Consider the following 19,669-nt stretch of genomic DNA (forward strand, 5'->3'; position numbering starts at 1 on the left):
TTGATGGCCTTGTCAGCTCTATAGTTCTATTCTAGGGTTTTAATAAAAAGAAATTTATATTAGAACATAATAGCCCAATGACAGGAGAAGGAGTGTGAGTTTATTCATTTTGGCTTGTGACTTTTGTATGGTTGTAGACGGTCACATATGGTCACATATTGTACTGCATCTTACTGTGTGGATGTTAAAGAGTAAATGATAATTACTGGGGGTTGTCCTTTTTATAGCAATACATTAATTCCGTGAAGATCCTTCTAGCTTGTAATTTTGTGAAAAGCTGAAGCTACCTACATGTTAATTCTGTCTCCATCATATGATTCTGCCATCAAAGAAAACCCATGAAACAACTTTAAGACAGTAAACACTGGCTTAATGGAATGAGGCAGAAGGATTTTCCTGGTACTGAGGGGAGGGGTTCCCTTCTAGAAAATGGAAAGGAAATGATTGTTTGCTACGGCTGAGAGCTGGATTTGTCACAAGTTAAAGCTGAGGATCTTTAATCGAGCCTCCCCCACCTCCACCTGTGAGATCTGAAATACTGGAGAACTTGGAATTATTACCCTGGGATTTTTCTGATAGTCATTTTTAGATTATACAAAATATGTGTATATATCCCTAGCCCTATTCTCAGTACTCTTACCAGATGATACTGAATATTCTAGGAGTATTTGCAGGAGAATTCTTGTAGATATTACAGCTATATTCTTTCTCTTGTTCTGGATATTAGTCTGATGTTCAAATACGCATTCATGTCTGAGACTGAGTTCCTTTTAGTGGCTGTTTTTATACCTAATCATCTGACTGAGAATATGGCACCCTAAGCTCTTAAGGGTAATCACTTAAATACATCTGCCTTAATCTTCTTTGCTGGGCAGTGAGAAAAGGAGACAGTAAGGAGCCAGGGGAACAGAGAGAGTTGTGGGCCAGCACCGCTCCTTGGGCCCCCGCTGCCCATTTCTCATTTCTTGGAAATCCATGCCAAGATGCCTGCCTTCCTTGGTCTAAAGTGTCTGGGGAAATTGTGCAGCTCTGAGAAAAGCAAAGTCACCTCATCTGAGAGAACCAGTGCCAGGGGCTCGAACAGAAAGAGACTGATTGTTGAGGACCTGAGGGTCTCTGGGACCTCCTTCCCCGCTCACAGGCGTGCCACTGTCACCCATTTGCTGTATCTCTGTCCCGAGGACTACTGCCCACATGGGCGTGTATGTAACAGCGTTGATCCTTTTGGTAAGTAAAATAACCCTCTCTGGACGTGGTTTTGTGTTTTGTGATTGGCGTAATTAAGAGAGTGCTATCCAGATCATTCTTCCGTAATGTGTTCTTCAAAGGAAACACTATCCTTAATATATAATTAATGGGGGTGAGGGTGGGAGAAATGGAGAATGTAACATAAGTACAGCTATGGAGCTAAATTCCGAGGATATTTTTGTTCAGGATTTTATGATCTTCAGTAACAAATGTATCTCTTTCCAAACTTGGTAGGAATAACTGTCAGTAATAGGAAGTATGATGGAAAAGAAAGATCTCTATCTGTAGATGCTGTTATTTCATATGACAAAGGATGAACGGAAAGAAAATATTCAAGGCGGGAGATGGAGGCTAGCACAAGATGACCTAAGTAAAATTGAGGTCCAAATTGTGTCACTGTGTAGGGAGGGCTCGTCTTGTGAAATGTTCTAAAAAATATAAAATAAAATAAAAAGAAAGCATTGTAATATTGAGAGAACTTGTTGAGGCTTCTTTTCAGTGAAGCTCATTAAAACGTGTCACTCATCCCTCTGCCTGGGAAAGAGGTGGAGAAGACCCACTCTCAGGATAGAATTATTGCACTTGGGAGTTTTCAGACTTTGAAGTTATCATGGTGCCTTTATTAATGAAGATGATACCTACCCAACTGCTCACGCCTTGTCAAAGTCAGCACTAGAAGTAGTACAGGAAGCAGAAGGTGATTAACCATGGTCCCTATGAATGTATGAAGTTAAGTCAAATGAGCCAGGAAGCATAACATCTTCCTCATCATTCTTGGACAGCCAGAGTTGAACTGGATTCAGTTTAGCCAAAGTAAGGGAGTTAAGATGTTCTGTTTTGTTGCAATCAGCTTTCAATAGCTTTATTGAGCTATAATTCATAGGCTGTAAAATTCATCCATTTAAAGTATACAGTTCAGTGGGTTTTAGTATGTTACTGATGTGTTACATACATATTATCACTGCCTCAAAAAGAAACCCCGTACCCTTTAGCTATTGCCTCCCCACCCCAACCTCTTCACCCCCATCTCTCAGCCTTAAGAAATCAAAATCTACTTCTGCCTCTTAGATTTCCCTATTCTGGATATTTCATGTGAATGGAATTTATAACACGTGGTCTTTCGTTTATGGCTGCTTTCACTTAGCATGTTTTCAGGGTTCACCCATGTTGTAGCACATGTCAGTACTTTATTCCTTGTTATGGCCAAATACTATTTCACTGTATGGATATTCCACAATTTGTTTCTCCTTACACTAGCTGATGGACATTTGGGATGTTTCCAACTTTTGACTCTTATGAATCATGCCCCTATGCATATTCATATACGAGGTTTTTTTTTTTCTCTTTTTTCATGTCAGATGGGTAATGTGCCAATGTCATAACAAGGTTCAAGGGTGGCACACCCCACACACATGCATGAACACATCAAAAGAATCATTATATACAGGTTTTTATGTGGACATATGATATGTTCAGGGCTCTTGGGTATACACCTAGGAGTGGAATTTCTGGGTCATGTAGTAAGTCTATGTCTAACCTTCTGCAGGACTTCTAGATTATTTTACAAAGCGGTTACTCCATTTTACATCCCCACCAGCAGCATATGAAGGTCCCAGTTTCTCCACATCCTTGCTAATACTTGCTATTATCTGCCTTTTTTTTTTGAGACGGAGTTTTGCTTTGTTGCCCAGGCTGGAGTGCAATGGCCCGATCTCGGCTCACTGCCACCTCTGCCTCCCCACTTCAAATGATTCTCCTGCCTCAGCCTCCCAGGTAGTTTGGATTACAGGCACATGCCACCACACCTGGCTAATTTTGTAATTTTAGCAGAGGTGGGGTTTCACCATGTTGGCCAGGCTGGTCTGGAACTCCTGACCTCAGGTGACCTGCCTACCTCCACCTCCCAAAGTGCTGGGATTATAGGCGTGAGCCACCACGCCTGGCCTTATCTGACTTTTTTGTTCTAGCCATCCTAGTGGGTGTGAAGCGGTGTCTCACTGGGACTCTACAGAGCTTCGGCTGGGACAGAGAAGGCTGACAAGCAGGTCAGTGCTCAGGCAGGACAGGATACTGACAGCTGCTGATGGTGACAGCTCCTTGTCTCTTACTCTTAACAAGCTTCTCGTCATGATTCCAGGCACATCCCTTTTTAGGGTAGCAGGGAGTGGGGATGGAGAAGCCACGTCTTCTTCCCAGTCCCCTTACAAGCTCTGCTCAGACTTTGTTCAGAACCAACTGACTATGCCTATTGCAGCAAAGGACACCTCCCTCAAAAATCAGATCCACATACTAGTGGATACCTAGAATCCCTTTATTGAGGAAAAAACGTTTTATTCCACAAATAGGAATAAAAATGAAACATATAGATTTCTGCCAGAGCTAACACTTTATTCTGAATGACTTCGGTGCTTCTGTGGAATGTTTCTACTCAAAGAGACTCAGATCAGATATTTTTGGAGTGAGCCGCTGTTGCTCTTGAAAGAGAGATAAGATCTGTTGGGAGGAGAAGGCAGGAAGGCAAGGGGAAGCCAGGTAAGCTGTAGTTTAATGAAAGCGTGCTGGATAATGACTTATCAGCAAATTCCCTCACGAGGGAACAAGAGAATTAACAATATCAGAGAGTTCTGGATACAGGAAAGGTAATCATCATTGGGATATCCATATCTTAGTGGAGGCAGATAAGGAAATCTGGGAGATTAGTTAAGTCTTGTGACTTGGAGGTTGGACATTCCAGAATTTGACTCCCAGCTCTTCTACTCACTAAATGTGTTACTTTGGGAAGTTAGGAATTCCAAGTGCGTTTCTCTGTCCCTAAGGTAGGCAGGGAATGCATACCTTATATGATCACTTTGAGCAGGCCTATCCCTAGAGTAGATGGGGCCCTGGGCAAATATTTTTTGTAGGGCTCCTGTCTATATAAACAACTTGAGTCACCCAAAGGCAGTGTGTCAACAGCTCAGTCTGTTTCAATCATGGGAAAGAAATGCCACACCAGCCTGAGGAAGTGATTGCTTGCTCGGCTTGTCTCCTAGAATAGAGCCAGCTCCAGGGCCCCAAGAAACCCCATTGGCATGACTCCTGGGGTTCCTTGGGGCATCTGGCCAACCCTTTGCCCAGTATGGGAGAGATGCAGAGGATCACTAGAGAGATCTGTGAAGAGAAGGCTCAGATTCCCCATCCGGACAGCACTGCTGGCCCCAGCGATCCCAGGTACCAGAGCACACTTAGACATTTTTGAGGAAGGAATGGAGTTAGGGCAGGGGCCCTATTTGCCTGTGTCTGAGGGCAGTATTGATTATGAGGACTCAATGAGAACCTGGCTGGTCATGGTGGTGTGGGCCTATAGTACCAGCTACTTGAGAGGCTGAGGCAGGAGGATCACTTGGGCCTAGGAGTTCAAGACCAGCCTGGGCAACATTGCAAGACCCTATCTCAATTTTAAAAATCGTAAATACAGATAAAAATAAATTTAAAGAATGAGAACGTGCATATCAAAGTGTTTGGTGTAGTGGTGCACAGAAGCATACGGTAAATGCTAATTTCAGTAATAATAATAGAGTTGCAATATAGTCAGCATTAGTCATTTTTGACAATCTCTATGGAGGTTGAATTAAAAAAATAAAATAAGAAAAATTGTTTATTATTGATAAAAATAATTTCTATTGTTTGCCTTCCATGCTGTGAAACAATAGAGGCCCACAACTATAGATGCTGCACAGGACGTGGGGTTCCCAGGAAGCCACTGTGTGCTCAGAGCATCCTGTTTAGGACAGGTGCTTGGAGGAAGTGCGCCCTCCTGCAGCCATGCGTGTTCCTGTGCTACGAAGCCCCAGAGTGTTCAGGAGCAGCTCCTGGCAGGGTGCTCAGGAATATTTGGCAAAGGCCCCCTGCAGCTGTCAGAAAGATCTCAAGATGCTGCAGCTTCCTGTTGTTGTCTGGTGCTCAATCCCTGCTTTGAGTTGTGCTGGACTCCATGATTTTCCAAGTGTCCCCATGCGTATCTGTCCTTTGTTATGCTCAAAACAACCCTTGGATGTTGCAAGGGAAGAAATTGTTTTCCCCACTTAACAACAGCAATGAATTAGCAAGAAGATGGGAAAAGTGGGCAAAACAAATATATCAGTGAACATACACAATAGCTTCCGCAAAAATATATCAGTGAACATATATCAGGGAAATAGATCAGTAAACATACAAAACAGCCTCTGCAGCTTCTGACTGTAGATGTAGTACTATTCTAGAAGAACAGCTGTCATTCACTGGGGGCCTACTATATCTCAAACATTGTAATAAGTGTCTTTTTTTGTTTGGTTTTGTTTTTGAGACAGGGTCTGCCTCTGTCTCTCAGGCTGGAGTGCAGTGGTGCGAACAGGGCTCACTGCAGCCTTCACCTCTTGAGCTCAAGTGATCCTCTTGCCTCAGCCTCCCATGTAGCTGGAACTACAGGCACGTGCTACCATGCCTAGCTAATTCTTTGATTTTTTTGTAGAGACAGGGTCTCACTTTGTTGCCCAGGCTGGTTTCAAACTCCTGACCTCCAACAGTCCTCCTGCTTTGGCTTCCCAAAGTGTTGAGATTACAGGCGCAAGCCACCACACCTCGCGTGGGCCATGTGTTTTATGATTTTTCCATGTTTGATATTCTCAATAACTCAACAAAGCAGGAATTACTTTTATTTCATTTTACAGAGAAGGAAACTGGGGTGCATGCAGTTAAGAGACCTGCCAAAGGTCACATAAGTACTAGATTTGGGTCTGCCTGACACCCAGGTTCATGGTCTCCACCACGATGTCACTCTGCCTCAGCCTGAGGAGCATAAGAGTGGTCATTCATGAGGTGTGCTGAACACTGGCACACCTAAAGTTTGTAAATAATATTGTTCATTAAGTACTTCAGCAGCTCAAATTTGAAGACTCCCATAAAGTAAATTGCTGTTGCCAGGAAAATTAGCAAAGGTTTCCTTCCTCTAGCTCATAAATACAAGCTGTCTGCATGGAATGTTCCCTTACTCTACTGTAGGAAATTAGAGTGAAGTTTTTGAACCTGTGTTTCTTTCTGTCCCTTGGAGCTTTTGAGTCTCGTACAAATGAAATAACATATTTAGGGCAATTACCTTCTTGACAAACAAACAAGAGACTGGCACTATTATCAAAAGCCCCAAGGATATCTGGAGAGGATTCAGTGATTATATTGTCAGCTGAGTCCAAATTCCAAAGCAGAATGTTCTGGACTGGAGAGCTGGGACCAAAGTAGACTTGGCAGTCCCCTCCCTGAAAAAGCAGTTCATATCCCAGAAGAGAGAAAGGTGGTTCACGTCGGATTCAGGCACCTGCTGGGACCTTTCTGTTAGGTGCAGCATACGAGGGGTTGTCTTCACTCGAAGTGGTCTTCCAAGACCCAGATACTCAGATTATCAGGTAAGTGAGAGAACCTCTTGGGTACATTATTGTTTCTTAAAGCAATACCAACCTGTTTTCAAACTAAGCAGAACATGTAACACTACAATATTTTTCTTTTAGTGTGCCCTTCTTACCCCATTCAGTAATCCACAACCCCAGACCTGTATGTCAGAGGGCTAGGGGAAGCGTCTTGGATATAGCAGGCCAAAGGCCGCAAATGGCTTTGTTTTCAAAAAGACAGCATATTCTTCAAGATGCTGTGGAACTTTTCTATAGCATCTTCCCGGTGACATTGAGAGGCTGTGTTGGGGAAAAGGTGTTAATTCCCTGCAAACCCTGGAACTCAGATGTGAAGGCCCTGTCTTAAATTTGAGAGAAGTGTTTGAGCTAGCCATGGAAAATATATCCTGGGAAAGTTGGTAAGAACCAGCATGTGGTTCCTGCCCTCAGACCCGCTCTCCCGACTGATGGCTTTGACTAGGCTGCTTTGAGAGGCAAAGTAGTAACAGGCGTCTGCTGCTGGCAAGGAGATATACTGCGTTGTGGCCTCCTGTTCCTCCAGGATGCTGGATCCCCACGGCCACATCCAGTTTGTTAATGGAATATGGTTCCCCGCAAACAGCAGTCTTACTTTAACTTTTATTCTCCTGAGGATGGAGATGATAGGTGGTGGCCAGTTCCTTCTACATCTTGCAAGGGCATGAATGGAGAGGGATTTGAGGTTTCAGCTATTTGGGAAAGCATTAAATAGTTTGCATTTTTAAAAATTTATTTATAGTTACAAATAACCCCTGTTCACTTCCCTAGGCTTCTCATCCCATTAGTTTAATCGTATTTCCCAGAATCATATGTTTCAAGCTCTTGACGGTTAAACCTTTCTATCACGTCCCACTCTTAACCCCCAAACACCCGCATCAGTCTTCTTTGTTACAGATATTTGAAGGACCCTTTCACGTTGGGCCTCTCTTTGTATGTGCAATTCTGCTGCCTGGCACGGCCTCCCCGGTTCCTCTGAGGCCCAGCAGGATGAAGGTGAAGCTCTTCCTCCTCTGGGGAGGCCTGATCTTACCTTTTGCCTCGTCCTCCTCTGTGTTTTCATAGCATCCTCTGCATATCTTTGTTCAAGTTGCCTGTTTATAAGCTTCTCCCTTTTCATACACTGAGGTCCTCTCTGAGGGCAAAGGGAGAGCTGTGCTCTTATTTTTATTCCATTATAGTACCTGGCGTGTAAAAAAAAACAGCTGCGAGTGATGAGTAAATGAATGAGTGAATGTTCGCCGAAATCAAATCACTATGTTGGAAGAATACAGTTCAGCATTAAATTGTCCCCCTGCCTTCAAGTAGCTGAGGCCAGGAGAAGCTGCAAAGCAAAGTGGCTGCAAATTCAGGGCTGTGGGGTCAGACCTTGCTGCCAAGTTTAAAGTCCAGCTCTGCTCTTTGCAGTTCTGTGACCCAGGTAAGTTACTTAATATATCCAAGCCTTAGTTTTCTTGTATATAAAATGTGGATAATGCTACCGCCATTGCAGCAGTATTATGAGCCCTAAGAGAAACTACATATTTAAACAATTCTGGCATTTAGTTGGAGCTCAATAAATTCTTCCCCCTCTTCTCACCCAAATGTGTGAGAAGTTGAATAATTGTCTAGATAATGAATACAATTAGTTTTCAAAGGAAAGAAATATCACTAAAGGGAAAGAGAAAGTAGGATTTTGCAATTTGAGCTGGAAAATAGATATGATTTACCCAAAATACGAGTAAAAGGAAAATAGCCCAATGACCTGAGAGTGGAAAGAAAAAGGTAGAAGTAAGACATTTTTCACTTAGTTCCACTCGCTGAATCTACTTAGTCCAGCTTTTTTTGTTTTTTGTTTTTGATGGTTGCTTTTTGTTTTGTTTCTTTTATTTTTAGTCCTAGGAATATGGGCAAGTAACTATTTTCACATGAAATGTTCCCATATAAATTACTTCCTTGAGTAACTAAATATGCTGCAATGCCCCATTCGTTTTAATTAAATGTACTTAAAAACTAATCTTATTTAAAGTCAGAGGGTAAAGCAGTCTATTTAAGTTTATTGTTTGGCATTGTTTTAATCCAGGCTTTAAACAAATTTGAATCTTACTAAGAGTGGCTTACTTTCAAAGAAATCCCTGATTTCCCATCCTTTGATCCTAATGATTCTGGGGCATGACCCAGTGCTAATGATTATGGATGGACTCCTGTTAACTTGGCAAATTAGTCATGGACCCGTGACGGCCACAGGTACAAGACAATGCTGCTAACAGAAAGGGAATATGGATCGTGTGGCGGCTGGGCACAGCGGCTCATGCCTGTAATCCCAGCACTTTGGGAGGCCAAGATGGGTGAATCATGAGGTCAGGAGTTCGAGACCAGCCTGGCCAGCATAGTGAAACTCCATCTCTACTAAAAATGCAAAAATTAGCCGGGCATGGTGGTGGGCGCCTGTAGTCCCAGCTACTCAGGAGGCTGAGGCTGGAGAATTGCTTGAACCTGGGAGGCAGAGGTTGCAGTGAGCCGAGATAGCACTACTGCACTCCAGTCTGGATAACAGAGTGAGACTGTGAAAGGGATATGGATTATGTGTTACTCACTGGGGTGGACAGGTGGCCAGCACAGGCTTGATTTGTCTCTGGGCTACCAGACGAAGGCTGCTAGTAGGAAGGTAATATAAGGTGAATAGGTAGTCAGCAGATGGGTGATTCTGTCCCTGAGATGGAAGATGAAGGCTGCCAACAGGAAGGCAGCATAGTCTGTGTGCTGTTTGTTAGGGTGTGTAGAGATAGTCATCAGGAAGATTCCTTTCTCAACCTCAGAAAGCAGCACACCCAGAATGCACTAGAGGAACCCTTTGCAGAATCAGCACTTAAGTATGTCAGGATTTTAGATAGACTATGATATGATATGCACGAGGATTCTAGATACTTCTCAAAGGTAGAAATCTTTGATATCAACACCTTATTTATTTAATATTTATTTGACAGAGTCTTGCTCTCTCACCCAGGCTGGAGCACACTGGCGTGATCTTGGCTCACTGCAGCCTCTGCCCCCCGGGTTCCAGCGACTCTCTGTGCCTCAGCCTCCTAGGTAGCTAAGATTACAGGCGCACACCACCACGCCTGGCTAATATTTTTGTATTTCTAGTAGAGATGGGGTTTCACCATGTTGGCCAAAGCTGGTCTTGAACTCCTGACCTCAAATGACCTGCCCGCCTCAGCCTCCCAAAGCACTGGGATTATAGGCGTGAGCCAATGCGCCCGGCCAACACCTTATTTTTATAGGAAGTAAGAGACTGAGGTCCAGAGAAGTAAATGATTTTCCTAAGGTCTATGGTATAATGAGAGGGTAGTGTTAGATTAAGACCCTAGCCCTCTTCTCTCCCTGTTTAATATTACATGAGAAGACCAAAGGATGATGATGATGATTATTATTATTATTATTTTTAGTTTAGTTGGAGACTCAGCTCAGGTGGGACTGTCCTGTGGAGTCTCTCCAGACGTGTCCTTTTTAGGGCTCTGCTGTGTCCCACACAAAAGCCCATCCAAGCACCTCTATGCTTGGCTATTTATAAATCTGTTTGTTTGCATGTCTCTCTCTACCGGGTAGTAAGTGCCTTGGTGGCAGGACGGTGGTTTTCATGGTTTCTTCAGACTATAACACAGTGCTTGGTAAATAAAGGTACTTCATACATTTTAAAATTGAGATGTAATATAGTACGCCATAAAATTCCTCACTGTAACATGTACAGTCCTGTGGATTTTAGTAGAACCACAACGTTGTGCAACCATCCCACTCTCTAATTCCAGAGCATTTTTATCAGCCCAGAAAGAAACCCTATGCCCATTAGAAAACATCCCTGATTACTCACATTCCTCAGCTGCTGGCAGCTACTTAGCTCCTTTAGGTGTTTGTGGATTTGCCTATTCCAGACATTTCTTCTGATTTGAATCATGTAACCTGTGGTTTTTGTGTCTGGCTTCATTTACTTAGTATAATGTTTTCAAGGCTCATCAAGGAGGTGGCATTGATAAATGCCGTATTCCTTCTTATGGCGGAATAGTATCCCATTGTAGGGATATATCACATTTTCTTTATCTTTTCATCAACTGATGGTCATTTGTGTTTTTCCTGCTTTCTGGCTATTATGAATAATGCTGCTATGAACACTTGTGTATGAGTTTTTGTGTGAACATGTTTTCAGTCCCCTTGGTTGTATACCTAGGAGTGGAAATCCTGGATCATATGGTGATTCTCTGTTTAACTTTTTGAGAAACTGTCAAACTGTTTTCTCAGTGGCTGTACTATTTTGCGTTCCCACCACTTAATACAATTTCAAATTAAATTAAAGCTATTCCCTCAAAGTGAAATCACCAGTTTTCCTGTATGTACAAAAATCCTATATGTACATTCATGTCTATTTACATCCTATATCTTAATCTTCAAAACTGCTTATATCTTTACAATTTAAAGGTCTGCAAATATTACATAAAGAAAGGTAGGGCCTTTACTTTGAGAAATCATTTAGCTGGCTTTTAAATTCACTTCCTGTAAGTGCCTTACTGTGGTCCCCCAAGTTTTGTTTGTTTACTGTTTAGAAGTCTTTCCTCATCCAAGTTCTGTGGCCATAGATAGCAACCAAAATTAATCAGAGGACATCGGACACATTGTGACTCACAGTGCCCAGAAAAATCTAGCTCACAAAAGTTTGCCTGCAGCCCAAGTGGAGAGGGAGAATTCTCATGACATAGAGTAGGATCTCCTGGGATAAAGATGAGCTGGGGAAGAAAAGTCAAATAACTAGGGCCACGGCCAGCACTCAGCCAGCTCCCTTTCTGTCCATCGCGACCCGGATCATTTTGTAAGGTCATTTTTGACATCACTAGAATATTCTGGGGTGTTTAATATTTGCTGTCTTTGTGGGACAATTCCCAGTTCTGTTTCACATCAGTCTTTTCCCAGAAGTGCTCTCATGTGATTCTAGTGTGTGGCTGGATATGTTCTGTTATCCTTTCCTTGGGCACTTGTCCCTAAAGGGCACAGACTCTATCTTCGCTTGGTAGCCAGTGGCACTATAGGGGTAGTGGCTACTTAATAACAGCGTAGGCCGGGCGTGGTGGCTCACGCCTGTAATGTCAGCACTTTGGGAGGCCAAGGTGGGCAGATCACCTGAGGTCGGGAGTTTGAGACCAGTCTGGCCAACATGGTGAAACACTGTCTCCGCTAAAAATACAAAAATGAGCTGGGCATGGTGGTACACACCTCTAATCCCAACTACTTGGGAGGCTGAGGCATGAGAATTGCTTGAACCCAAGAGGCAGAGGTTGCAGTGAGCCAAGATCGTGCCACTGCACTCCAACCTGGGTGAGAGAGTGAGACCCTGTCTCAAAAATAAATAAATATAAATTAATTAATTAATTTAAAAAACTGTCTAATCATTGAGGTCACTAATTGGTCCAGTATTATCCATGATGGGAATACTAAGTGAAGTTAATGGTTTAGTAATACTTCAGCTGAACTTGATTTAACATAGATCGTGGTTCACTTGGTGTATTTTAAGAGTTTAAAGAAGATGCGAACAAGATCCAACACATTTCTTGGTTAACTTCTGTATCTACATACGAAGAGTGATCCAGTTCATTTTCTATATGTGGCAGCAGCTGGTAGAAAGCTGTTGAGCCCAGCCAACCATCTGTAACTCTTCCTGTAGTTGCGAAGACAGCATTAGACTTGAAGCTTTCCTTATCTCTCTTGCTGAGCAGCAAGCATTCCTTCCTTTGAACCTTCATACTTTTTGGTCAGTATCTCTGATTCCAATCCTTCTGCCTTGTTTTAGAGTTATTTAGGTCCTTGTGCTATTTGCTCTACTTAGATGTAAGGTTGCTGAGGGCTTAGTTTAGGTATCTTTGATCTCTATACCACTTTTGGCCCCTTGAAGGTGATGCCTTTGCACATTGCAGATGCTCAGTAAATATTGTTAGCCTCATTAATGGGTCAGCATTCATTTGTTTCTCTTCATTTCTTCCTTTGATTTTTGCCCACCTAGTTCTCAATGGTGGATGCTATGGCTGAATGCTCATCTTGTGGCTTAGTTGCTTTTTTTTCTGCGTGCAAATTTAATAACCAGTGAAGCGTACTGGGAAATGCTCAGGGCTCTTAGTATATGTTGTTCAGGAAGGGGAAATATTGTGTAATCCATATCCAAAACCAAGAAGAATTTAAGTTCTAAATATTTTCCTTCCCGTCCACCCTCTAATCTCCTCCAAATCCCAACAAATTCAATACATATGCAGAGTGTTTTCCATCTTGCTAGGGATAGTGAGAGAAAGGAAGGGAAGAGACCTACCTTCTGCATCTCTTTTGAACACACAGCCAACTTGGCATATGGCATATGGTACTAGCACAATCTTTGGTTGAATTGTAGCAATATACAGCTGTTTAAAATTGTAAAGAGAGCCCATGTAATATATGTGTAAATATTGTAAAATGACTCATTTTTATAGAGCTTGGTAAATGTCATAGGTCACATCCTTCTGCCTAAAACATAAACACAGGCCTAAAAGACATTTTGGGGGCATATTTATTTATGAGGCAGTTGGTAGTTCTGACCTCTGCTACCAGAGTTAATCTAAGTTGTCTTCTTTACATATTTTAAAGGAAGAAGTGCTTTGGCATAGTATGTGTGCATACAAGTTCCGTTGTGTTTGTATGATAAGATGATCCAGTTAATAATTGATTTTCTTGAGAAAAAAATATATTCTGTCTGATGAACATGCTTGGTCTTTTCAGAATATTGTTCTATTTAGAATCTGTCTCTGGTTGTCTTTAGATCAAAGTGATCAGTGACTTAAGACAACATTTTTTTTAGCATAAAAATATGGATCTTAGATTCTCTTTTGTTTACAACTCCCCGCCCAAAAAGAGACTCTGTGAGGAAAATTTAAAGGTAAGTAATTTATTTGGCAGGTGATTCTAGGAATCACTGTTAGAGGAGTGAGGCTAATAAAAGGTGCAATATCAAGCCAGTTACCAGTATGGGCAGCAATTCCCAATCCATCGGGACCTCTAAGAGGTAGTGTGGGATATGCTGCAGAGATATCCCAGCCAAGGGATGAGGAAGCTGGGGTGTTTACCACCTCCCCATCACCATTGTTTGACAGCTGCTTTCAGGTACATTAACTCACGCATTTTGATGCTTCTAGTAATCACATCTGACTTGCAGAGGCGAGTGCCAAGGAGGGATGTGTAGGGCACTGACAGATTCCATTGCAAATGGTCCAACTGAGGTATTATTTTGGTAAAAATTCCCTCTCCATTCTAATGAAGGATCTTTTGTTTCTGAAGAACAGCAATCCACTTATACTTTTCAATAACCCAATCAAAATATGTAGAGAGAGTGGGGATAGGAACCCAGGAAATGCTGGACAGCCAGGCCTCAGGAAGTACAGAATTCCAGGCTGCTCCAGGACCAGCAGTTTAGTTTGGGGGAATGTCCTATTCCTTTCCTGCCCATCTGGCTTCCTCTGACACTCTGTCCCTTGAGACTTTGGTCTATACATGGTTCTGTGATGCCTGCACCTGGCCTGGCCTAACTTTATCTTTTAATGTGGATATCCACCACTGACTGGGACTTTTATATGTATCTCTAACTTCAGATTTTTAGGAGTGAAAACCTAATTGGCCCAGTCATCTTTTTCAAAGCCAGATAAAAAGCTGTTGGCCAGCTGATGTATGGGCCTCTCTCTGATCCAGTGTCCACTAACAATCTAGTCATCCACAGGCAAGGGGAGGAGTCATATGGCTCAGTGCCCACTCACAAGATGGGTAGAGCAGGGACAGATGAGCAACGAATGCAACAAAGTCCCCCAAGAAAGATCATTACACCTAGGCAGTGATTCCATATGGAATGGAAATCTTGTTCTGAGAATTCCATGGCATTTTCATGAATACACAGCTTAAATAACTGGAAATATGAAATAAAACCCCATTTGGTTATCCTTAGAACCAATTTTTTTTTTTTTTTTTTTTTTTTTTTTGAGACAGAGTCTTGCTCTGTCACTCAGGCTGTAGTGCAGTGGCACGATCTCGGCTTACAGCAAGCTCCGCCTCCCGGGTTCACCACATTCTTCTGCCTCAGCCTCCCAAGTAGCTGGGAATACAGGTGCCCGCCACCATGCCCAGCTAATTTTTTTGTATTTTTGGTAGAGACGGGGTTTCACTGTGTTAGTTAGGATGGTCTTGATCTCCTGACCTCATGATCTGCCCGCCTCGGCCTCCTAAAGTGCTGGGATTACAGGCGTGAGCCACTGTGCCTGGCCAGAACCAAGGTATTTAAAAAAAATTATTTGTTCATCAGTCTGTCTGAAAGAAACGTGCTGTAGAAATCTTAAATGTTAATGAATTAGAAACAATTTTGGTTCTTGCACTAAGAATCTGGATATAGGCTAGAGTCAGTGGCTCATGCCTGTAATCCCAGCACTTTGGGAGGCTGAGGCAAGAGGATTGCTTGAGCCCAGAAGTTTAAACCTAGCCTGGGCAATGTAGTGAGACCCCATCTCTACAAAAAAAATTAAAAATTAGCTGGATGTAATGATGCATGTCTGTGGTCCCAGCTACTCAGGAGGCTGGAGTGTGAGGATCACTTGAGCCCAGGAGTTTCAGGTTGCAATGAGCCATGATCTTGCCATTGGACTCCAGCCTGTGTGACAGAGTGAGACACTGTCTCAGAAAAAAAAAGAATCTGGATATAATCAGTAAAAAGTTAAAGATACGTCATCTCCCTTTTCTTAAAAGATCCTGAAGATAAGTTTGCCTCATGATATGCTTTGCCTTACCAAGTCCAAGAAACAGGAACTGGGATATAAGCACAGTGATGAGATTTTACATAGTCTCTGAGCAAAGATGAAGTGATTGGGTGATGTGATCTGAGGTTGCTTCTGTGAGATGCTTAGATGAAGAATCTTGTACAGTCTGGCACCAGTCATTACCTCCCTAGTGTGTACACGAGGACAGTAGCACTGTCATAGTTGTCTCCTACTCACCTCCAATTTTTGTTAGTTGTAATGTTGTTTTCACATTTTCCTTTCCTCAAAACATTTCCATATTCCTTTCTAACCATAATCAGGTAATTGTGGTGTCAGTTTCCTAATTGAATTCACTGCTCACTGCTAGCACTTTTACTAGCGCTTGCATTGCTGAGCTTATTTTAACTCATCTCTTAATTGGCTGGATGTTGTTTTCCATCAGTTTTCCCAAGAAGGGTTCACGGTGTCGTGCTTCCCAGACACCTTTCTGTTTGTGGTGGTTTGCCCATTGCCCTTATCTCTGAATGACGTTTTGGCAGGTGTAAGTTTCTTGGTTCTTTTGTCAGGTTCTTGGATATTTTGGCAGGTGTAAGGTTCTTTCTTTCCCTCAAGACATCCAGGTATTGCTTCATCATCTTCTAAGTATCAGTGTTGCTGTTGAGAAGTCTGAGGCTAGCCTGAGTTCTTCTCTTTTTGTGAGCAATAGGGTTTTTCTGCCTGGACATATGGAGAATGATATCTTGGAGTCCTAAGGCTTAGCCTAGGACTTGGAGTCAGCATTCTGTATCAAATTTTCTCAAAATATGTTATATCTATACTCTTTAAATCTGTGAATTCAGCTGTCTCTTCATTTCAGGGGTATTCTTGTGTATTTAATCTTTGAATACATCTGCTTCTTAGGTTCTCTACTTCTAAGACATACATTTAAAAAAATCTTTCTTCATCTTGCACTTCTATTGTTTTCTCTCATTGTTTGAGGCTCTTTTTTCTGCATTCATTGAAATCATTTCAAAATTTTCTCTGTACTAGGAATTAGATATTTTATCAGCATTTTTTTGTTCTTTGATATTTCCATTCTTACTATTGATATTCTTTGTCCTTGGTTTTTATGTCTTAATTTCTCTAACCTTTTTCATCTAATCTTGTTGTGTCATCATCTCATCCTTGAGCTCTTTTTTATTTCATGCACTAATTCAGCATTCTGCATCTGTGCTCACTCTCCTTAACTCTAGTTTCCACAGAGCAGCCGAGGATCCCGTGGAGTTGACGATCAGATCATGCTGCTTTCTCTGTTCAAATCCCACAGTGGCACTGGGTGTAGTGGGCTCGTATCTGTAATCCCACCACTTTTGGAAGCCAAGACTGGAGGATCACTTGAGGCCAGGAGTTCGAGACCAGCCTGTGCAATAGCAAGACCCTGTCACTACAAAAAAAAAAAAATTAAAAATCAGCCGGGTATGGTGATGCACACCTGTAGTCCCAGCTACTTGGGAGGCTGAGGTGGGAAGGCCACTTGAGCCTTGGAGGTTGAGGCTGCAGTGAACTATGATCATACCACCGCACTCTGGCCTGGGTGACCGAGTGAGACCATGTCTCAAAACAAAACAAAACAGAACAGCTTAGGGGAAAAGCCAAGGCCCTTTACAATGACCTGCAGGCCCTAACTCCTCCACATCACTAACTTCATGCCTCTTGCTGTCTGCCTCCTGATCTCACCAGCCTCCCCACTGCCTTGAACATACCAGGTGGGCTCCCGTCTCAGGACGTTTGCACTTATTGCTCACTCTGTGCGGAGTGGTTTTTCCTCAGAATCTACATGGCTTATTCTCTTCCCTTCTTCAGGTACTTACTCACATAGCACTTCCTCAACGAGACCTTCCTCTACTACTCTACTTAAAACCACAGCTTCTCCCCGCAACATTCTCTGTCCCTGGCCTTGCCTTTTCTCCATAGTACTTATCGCTTTCTAATATATAATCATACATATTTATATGTATGTACATATTACTCATGTATTTTATTATGTCAACTTCAACCTTCCCAACTAGGATATAGCTCCTTCATGGCAAGGATTTTTGTCTGGTTTCTTCACTGTGATATCCCAACACCTAGAACAGTTCCTGACACTTAGTAAACACTTGATAAATATGTGTTGCATGAATGAATAGGCTGAAGGTAACAATCGTGTCTTCCTGGGAAGAGTTCCTAACATCAAAGTCCACCCTTTTTTTTTTTTTTTTAATGTTTGCCTTCACAGTGACTTTCTCATTTGGCAGCAGAGGTCATATAACAAAATATCGGGGGAGGGAGAGGATCTAAATTCTTTAAGGTGTTACAGGTTAAATCCCCCAGCTTCGATATTATTAGAAGGCTCCTTATACCTTCAAATGGTTTTGAAAACTTGAATTTTACAGTTTTCAAGCTTATCTTATTTTATTGTGAATTGATGAGGCAGTGAGAAATGAAATAACAATAGTTGTTACCCTTAACTGCATTCCTTCTTAGTACTAGGTACTTTCTTTTGGGATAGAACACCTGTTATTCTCACCCAGCACAGGACACATAATTTTCAGGGCCCAGTGTGAAAGAAAAACGTGGGACCCCTTGTTTAAAGTGCAGGAGAAAGTGCCATTAGTGGTACTAAAATATAGCTTTTTTGTTTATTCCCCAGATTCTCTCAACTCCGTAGTTTTTATTTTCTATTTAATGTTGTCCTAAATAAAGTAAAATTAAAATTTTAAATTGTTATTGTGAATTTTACCTTTTATTGTGCAATGCCAATTTTAAGTGCAAATATAACAACATTTAACTCAACGGAATCACTGAAATTACACAATTTGTATTGCACAGGTCATAGATGCTATGTACTTTATTCTTTTTAGAACAGTAGAAATGCACAATGCACAAATCTGACTCAACTTGTTTGTTTGTTGTTTGCTTTGAGATGGTTTCTTGCTCTGTCTTTCAGGCTGGAGTGCAGTGGCGTGATCTTGGCTCACTGCAACCTCCGCCTCCTGGGTTCAAGCGATTCTCCTGCCCCAGCTTTCCAAGTAGCTGGGACTACAGATGCCCGCCAGCATGCCTGGCTAATTTTTGTATTATTGGTAGAGACGAGGTTTCACCATGTTGGCCAGTCTGGTCTCGAACTCCTGGCCTCAGATGATCCTCCCACCTCAGCCTCCCAAAGTGCTGGGATTATAGGTGTGAGCCACCATGCCCGGCCCTCAACTGTTTTTATTTCGCTTCTTGATACGTGCACATTTTACCAATGTTCTCTACCTTTGACTTATTGATGAATAAGGAAAGGCTAAAAGGAAGACAGCACTGGTTGCCCTGTCTTTCCCTTTCCTTCTGTGTCATGATTTTTGGTGTGAGTGGTTGGCTAATACAGGGAACTAATGTGGATAGGAAGGAATATATTAAGGTTCCTTGGTTGTTTGTGTTTCCTAGAACATCATTGCCTTCTCTGTGCATTCAAAGCAGGCATCCTGGTTTGAATGGAATGTGACTCAGTTGTGGATATAACACACCTTGTCCTCACTTTGAGTCTCCCTGAATTCCTACACATTGTGACTACACTGGAATCCTGTGCTCAGGGGGCGTTGCAAACACTGTGTGCATGGGCAGCAGGAACAGCAAACACACAAACTGCACGCATCTCATCTGTTCACATGTGTGCTCCGCTGTCCCATCAGACTTCACTTACACAAGTTCAAAGACTAAATTATTACAAATGTCAGTATAGCAGCAGCAAAGCATTAAACCAAATAGAGACACCTTCTGAGCACAGGACCCTATGCAATGCTGCAGGTCACATGCCGTGAAGCTGCCCCTGTCCTCACCACAGCCTCACAAGTGGAACGTCTCATACCATTCACAGCGGAGACTGCTGATACCCAGAGAGAGAAAACAATGTGCCCAGGGTCACTCAGCGTGTGGTGGAGCTAGAATTGAAACCCAGCCTGTGTTTAATCAGGCTGCCTGTGTGGCCAGTGTGGCATGATAGAATAACCACGGGGTAGGCGGCAGGATCTGAGGGGTTTTGACCCATTTCTAAGTAATTGTGTAACCATGGACGAGTCTGCTTTAGGACTTCTACTTTTATCTTAATTAATGCCTGTTTATGAATACAAGTTACAGATTGCCACAAACCACGGTATGGGCTGCATGGTCTCTTCTCCGTACTAAGAACTAGAGAAACTT

At 42.4% G+C, this 19,669-nt stretch overlaps 1 protein-coding gene and 1 pseudogene across 20 annotated transcripts in view; one reads left to right on the forward strand and one right to left on the reverse strand.

Moving 5' to 3' along the window:
* The window catches only part of LOC105467111 (actin binding LIM protein 1), a 389,869-nt gene that overhangs the window by 165,336 nt on the left and 204,864 nt on the right, over nt 1–19,669 (forward strand). For 2 of the 20 annotated variants that reach the window (XM_011716520.3, XM_071069072.1), the window contains exon 1: nt 675–1,227. The exons of 9 other annotated variants lie outside the window; for them this stretch is intronic. In XM_011716520.3, the coding sequence (XP_011714822.2) occupies nt 984–1,227 (244 nt within the window). In that variant the 5' untranslated portion in view covers nt 675–983. Of the gene's footprint in view, nt 1–662; nt 1,228–19,669 lie in introns of those variants that run through there. 9 more of the 20 variants (XM_071069070.1, XM_071069071.1, XM_011716528.3 and 6 more) reach the window with 9 other exon arrangements.
* LOC112424336 (small nucleolar RNA U13) lies at nt 2,601–2,698 on the reverse strand (annotated as a pseudogene).

Source organism: Macaca nemestrina, chromosome 9 (genome assembly GCF_043159975.1).
Source record: "Macaca nemestrina isolate mMacNem1 chromosome 9, mMacNem.hap1, whole genome shotgun sequence".
NCBI classification, from domain to species: domain Eukaryota; kingdom Metazoa; phylum Chordata; class Mammalia; order Primates; family Cercopithecidae; genus Macaca; species Macaca nemestrina.